The sequence below is a fragment of the Mugil cephalus genome, chromosome 19 (assembly GCF_022458985.1).
Source record: "Mugil cephalus isolate CIBA_MC_2020 chromosome 19, CIBA_Mcephalus_1.1, whole genome shotgun sequence".
In the NCBI taxonomy this organism is placed as follows: domain Eukaryota; kingdom Metazoa; phylum Chordata; class Actinopteri; order Mugiliformes; family Mugilidae; genus Mugil; species Mugil cephalus.
Window position 1 is genome coordinate 8581484 of NC_061788.1, and position 6319 is coordinate 8587802.

The 6319-nt window shown below is 41.2% G+C and overlaps 1 protein-coding gene across 1 annotated transcript; it reads left to right on the forward strand.

Moving 5' to 3' along the window:
• The first annotated feature begins 3176 nt into the window (after nt 1–3176).
• Nucleotides 3177–5848, forward strand: LOC124997100 (sphingosine 1-phosphate receptor 3). The gene is made up of 2 exons (XM_047570678.1): nt 3177–3439; nt 3830–5848. Exon 2 carries the CDS (start codon nt 3899–3901, stop codon nt 5051–5053), a length of 1155 nt encoding a protein of 384 aa, XP_047426634.1. The 5' UTR covers nt 3177–3439; nt 3830–3898; the 3' UTR covers nt 5054–5848.
• The last annotated feature ends 471 nt before the right edge of the window (nt 5849–6319 follow it).

Sequence of the window (6319 nt, forward strand, 5' to 3'; positions counted from 1 at the left end):
CAAAAAGGCGAGGGTGAAATTAAAGGCAGTTGCTTTCATGTAATTGCACATGGATGTGCCCACTGCCCACGGAGCTGACCCCAGCTCTTGCACTCTAATGACGGGTTGAGAGCATGAACAAGGCAAACCCTGGCAGAGTAATGCCTACAGGGATGTCGGCCCAATAGATTTTGTAATAACCCTATAGCACTAAAGCACAGGGCCCTTATCTTTATTCTATCGGTCCATTCTCTTTTAACAATTAGTTTCCTGCTTTGAATGAGAGTCTTTTATGTTAACAGTCATACACACTGCATTATAATCAATTATGAATGTACTTTATATGAACAGGCATCCGTTAGTGTGCTTTGCTTTAATGTTGCATTACGATTAATAATGGATACCTGGATATGTCCATGCCAAGAGTCAAGAGTTGTTAGTTAAATGTTCGATATCTACACACAGCAAGTTGATCCTGCACAAAGTCTATTAAAATGTAAAGATAAATACATAAACCACATATCTAATTGAATTATTTAGATTACATACGATTAAAATACATTTCAAATGCAAAAATGCCATTTACCTTATAGTAAAAGCAAACATTTGATCCATATGATACTAAATATTATATGTGAATTGTTATCCATAGATGAAAATATCCAAAATGTACATAAAGCAATGGTAGTTATAGCCTCCCCTTAATGTGATGAAGTAAAAAATCAATAGTCGACTTGAAGATGTTCAGAAGTGTAGCACTGGTTATGTTTATTTAAACAATGACACATAAAAACTGTATACTGCAAAATGTCTGGGGCTGACTGTAGCTAAGGAGTGGAAACTTTCCTCGAGGAATGGTTTTACCATCTGTAAGGTCAACTACTGTGAAGGAAGGTTATATTGTACAGTACTTTCAAATAAGGGGTTTCAGCTTGTAGATTATACTTAAATAATATAGCATTATAATAGCAGGAAATCACACATATGGTGCACTGATGATTTAGGGGAGTCTTACAACGTCTGATGCTGAAAAATGGCAGCTACAGAGGACTTTAATTACTGTCCTACTGACAAAGATGACAGGAAAATTCAGCCTCACTTCAACCAAAGAAGTGGCTGCCTCCAGGGTAACATTTTAGTGAGGGTGGTCCAGCAAAAGAGAAACCCCTCCACCCAAGCTCCTCTTCAGTAGTCTATGAATACACATAGACTCACTCAAACCACATATTATGGGTTAGTACTTGCTGATGGTTTCATATTTGGACCAAAGTTTATGTAAATGCAGATGCGAGCTCCACATCACTGCCGTTTGCTAAAAAACCCAAGGTTTTTCCAACCATGTTCTCGGGCTGTTAATCCAGCTGCCTTTACATGGACCCACTCTGTGATTGGTCCCAGATTTGCTGCGGGTCCACAGTAACTATTTGGCTTTTCCCCTGAAATTTTCCCATTGCCTCTGGCACAGTGTGACCTGCAGGAAATGACTGAGAATTGTGACTGTAACAATGCTAATGGACCAATGCCAGACCACAGCTGTTTATTCGGCCGCACAAAACATTCCTCTGGGTTAATAACCACAGACGCTGGAAGATATCTACTATTTAATGATTTGGTCCGTGACACAGAATGGTATGTGCTTTGTCTGGGGAAAATTGTAGTAAAATGTGTAGCACCGACTAAAGTACTAAGGCAATGAGATTTTAGCTTTTTAGTTTAGTTGTAACTCAGTTATCCTGAGCTCGCAAGCTCTTTTGTTTGAAAATAATGTTTATTATTTTAGTCTCACATTTTATGTTGAGATTTTAGTCAGGGACATCTTAAAAGCTCCTCAAAGTGTAGAGTCTACTTTGTCACATCTATTTTAAAAAGTCATCATCTGTCTCTCTGCCTCTTAGACTCCTTGCTGCCAGCCCTGCCCATCCTTCCTGGATATGAGGTCACAGCAGAGAGACCAGAACAAAGGATGGGCTGCAGTCATCTTAACCAAAACTCTTACCGCATAATGTTTACTCTCTCTTTCTACTTCTCGTCTGCGTCAGAAATGAACCAAGCAAAATATAAAGTCCTGCATGTAAACTCAAGGCTTTTATTAAAGTTATGCTATGGCGTGTGCATAAACATCCAGAGGCAAACTTCATGTTGCAATGTTGCATTAAGACATTTGCTTGAATTTTGTTGTATTATGTTGAATTGTGGTTATCATTTGACTTGAGTTTCATTTATCAGTGTGTATTAGGGCCTCAGTGTCTGTGCAGATATTATTTATGATTTTACTGTTTCAGTTTAATTGTAGTTGTGTTTTTTGTAAGCTGCTGTACAATAAATCCAAATTTGAACTAATTAAGTTTCTAATTTTGCTTCTATATTGTTTTTTTTTTTCTTGGTAAGCTATTTTGGTAGCTAACTACATACTAGTTATGTGGCGAGTTTAACATTTGCTTGCTCCTCAGCTAATTAAAAATTATAGCAATTTTGAATTACTAGCTAGCTAAGTAGCTAACTGACAAATTATTAGCTGTCTTAAATGATTACCAGCTAGCTAAGTAGCTAACTGACAAAATATTAGCTATCGTAAATTATTACTAGCTAGCTAAGTAGCTAAATGACATAATATTAACTATCGCAAATGATCACTAGTTAGCTAAGTAGCTAACTGACAACATATTATCCATCTTCAGTTCCCGTTTGGGATGAACTGTCCCCCGGCTAAAGAAGTCGACGAAAATGCCCCGGATTTTTTCCTCATCTTCTATGAATGCAGAAAAAAAATTATTTTTTATTTATTACCGGTGTACCGGTATTATTACAGTCAATGGTTATTACGGGAGCCGCCGAAATGAAAGCGATAAACAACTACGGTAGCCAGCCGTTGCAGTTTAAATATGCTTAAATATGAATAAATATCTCATAAGAAAAGAAACGGTAATTGTCCCTGTTTCTTCGTTTCATCTTGATAACATTTAATTAACACGGGCTAATTCGATTTATTAATTTAACTTAAGTTTTATGAAGCTCAACCTGTTATGTGCTAACTTTAAAGTAAATTTCACTTTATGTATGCTCTCCAATAACCTTTTGTTTGAGCAAAGTGACATCCTGACACATCATTATTGAAATACAATGCAGCAGGTTGGGCTTCCACATACCTCCTCCCGGTTTGATAGTCTTGGTGAGTTGAGCTAAGCCTCCAGCTGCGTCTGTGCTCCCCCTGTCCGGACTCGAGGGAGGGGAGAGAGGGGAGGGAGGCAGGGGAGTGACTTCCAGACAACCGTCGACAACTCCGGAGTTTTCAGAGATCAGTAAAAGATGAGGAGTTGCGTTCTTTCATTGATACAGAAGATACTGTAAATGCAATTCCAGGAAATACGGCGACTCTATCGACAACTCAGCGATGAGATGCGGCTGTGCCCATCAGCGCGCTCTTAACTTTCACTCAGACAAGAAGTGCGAGCGTCCAGCGGTGAGTTGTGTCAAAGCTGCTTTTTGAGGAAAATGTAGACTGCTTGAATCGGCGCGAAGTGGCCAATTAAATCCGTTAAGAGATGCCGGAACATTTAAAAAGTTAGTGTGATGAAGAATTGTGCGAAATTTCAAGTTGAGAAGCTGAAGAAATTTTAACCTTGAATAAGCCTCTTTTCATTTACAAGTGTCCTGTGTAAACAAACATCACCGTTTATTTTAAGGTGTTGACTCTGTGTTTATTGTAAAGTGTTTGCAGGTATTTGCTAGACTCAATGACCTCTTGTTTCGACAGAAATGTTGAAATCCTTAAGGCAAAGTGGGATATTATACTGTAACAGTGTCAGAATGATGATGGTTGATGTAATAAGACTCTCATCTTCTGCTGCAGTTGAACACAGTGGATACTGGACTCCCTGCTCAAGTCTGACATCGTGTGTCCACAGCCGGCGTTTGGAAGATGAACAGCACTGAAATATTCCTCCACTACAACTACACGGGAAAGCTGGACTACCGGCCTAACGTCGGCGCAAGCCCCGGCGCCCTGGACTTTAAAACCATCGTGTTCCTCGTCATTTGCAGCTTCATCGTCCTGGAGAACCTCACTGTGCTGGTGGCCATATGGAGGAACCACCGGTTCCACAACCGCATGTACTTCTTCATCGCCAACCTGGCACTGTGCGACATGCTGGCTGGAGTCGCCTACATGGTCAACCTACTCCTGTCAGGAGAGAAGACCCTGCAGCTCTCACCTGCGCTGTGGTTTGTGAGGGAGGGCAGTATGTTCGTCGCGCTTGGTGCATCCATTTTCAGCCTCCTGGCTATTGCTATAGAGAGGCACCTGACTATGATCAAAATGAGGCCGTATGACGCCAACAAGAACTACAGAGTCTTCCTGCTTATAGGGACCTGCTGGTTAATCGCTATATCTCTCGGAGCTTTGCCTATTCTAGGCTGGAATTGCCGGGGCAATCTCCCTGATTGCTCAATAGTCCTCCCGCTCTACTCCAAGAAATACGTAGCTTTCTGTATCACCGTTTTCATGGTTTTGCTCTTAGCCATGTCAATCCTTTACGCCCGCATCTACATCCTGGTTAAGTCCAGCAGCAGAAAGGTGAGCAAGCACAGCAATTCTGAGCATGCCATGTCCCTGCTGCGCACGGTCATCATCGTAGTCGGGGTGTTCATTGCGTGCTGGTCACCCATCTTCGTCCTGCTCCTGGTGGATGTGGCGTGTGATCAACAGTGTCTAATCCTCTACAAGGCGGACTGGTTCATCGCAGTGGCCGTGCTCAACTCGGCCATGAACCCGGTCATCTACACTCTGGCCAGCCGCGAGATGAGACGGGCCTTCCTGGGCCTGGTTTGCGGCATTTGCTACAAGGCGAAGGTTTCCGTAAACGACAGCGGGAACAGGCAGTCTCTGGAGCCCAGCCGCAGCAGAAGCAAGTCGTGGAGCAGCCAGAACAACCCTAACCAGAGCCAGCAGGGCTCCAGGCAGGCGGAGCTGGACAAGGGGCAGGAGACGGACACAGGAAACAGCCAGGTCTCTGTGGTGGCGGGCGCAAGCAGGGGTGCTGCTGAGACTGTCCTTGAGAGCGACAGAAAAAACTGAAGAAAGGAAGAGTGAAATAATCTATATTCTTACAGGGTTGGTTCACAGTGGAGTGCATTGGTGACGAAAGGGATTACGATGGGTTAAGAATGAAGGACGCCTAAAGGGCAGATTTGAAGCATTTGCTGCGGGGCAGTAGTTTAAATGTTCACGCACAACGTTAGACAGATTGATGCATGAGGCAGGTAAGTTCAGTGAGTTCCCTCTTTGTCACATCTAGTGTCCAGTGAGAACCAAGTATCTCCAAACTTGATCATTTATGCAGAATAGTGAAAGACAGACGTCGAATGAAACGGTGCTCTTCATAAAACACAATCAAAAAGTGAACATTCACCTGCAGCTAATAATAAGTGCAATTATAGTACTGCAAAAACAATGTATTGAAGAATGATTGTAGACGATTATTACTTTAACAATGAACAGCCAAAAGTATTTATTATCCTCTGTATTCTGCAATTTCGTATTTACTCAGTATTATTACAGTATGCTGTGCAGTTACTGTGATCGGCATTGTACACTCAAGTGTTTTTTTGTTTTATCGGTAGCAACAAGTTAAAAAAAAAAACAAAAAAAAAAACAGCATTTGTTACCACTGTGCAAGTAAAGTCTAAGTGATAACAGGGCTCCATCTGCTGGCTGTGCTGCTGCATGTTTTATATGGACTGAAGAAGCATGAAGAGTCACAAGAGGCATGTGAATGCAGCATGTGCTACAGAAAAAAGGATTAAATGCAGCTATTTATATGAAGCAGAAAATATAAGCTTTTACACAATAAAGGTAAAAAAAAAAAAAAAACAAGAGTATGGATAAGGATCCTGATTACCTCATGTGGGCAGCAGAGTGCAGCCTTGTTTAGAGGTGTGGTGTTCAGGCATTTTTAAATATAATATTCACAACATTTCTGCAAACCAACCATCGTTTGGAAAATTCAATAGCAACATAATCTGTCCAAAACAGATCCACTGTCGAATAATTTAAAAGACCTCTTTGCTTCTTCTTCTTTTAACTTTAGCTTATTCAGTGGATTATCCAGAGTAAGGACACCATTGCTGCGCTTATTATTATTATTATTAATTTTTTTGCAAATGAGTAAGTGAAACCATGAGGCAAACTTGTCTGTGAAGATTCTTCTGTCATCCAAGACACGGTGTATCTGTAACAAAACTAAAACAAGGGCAACTGGACTTGCTCGAGGTTTCTTGAAGATGTTGTCAAGCCAATTTATAATGTCTGTAAAGTTAATTCTCTTATTACTGTGGCACAGAC

Excerpts from the sequence above, each read along its gene's own strand:
- LOC124997100 (XM_047570678.1), top strand. The coding sequence starts at position 3,899 with ATGAACAGCACTGAAATATTCCTCCACTACAACTACACGGGAAAGCTG.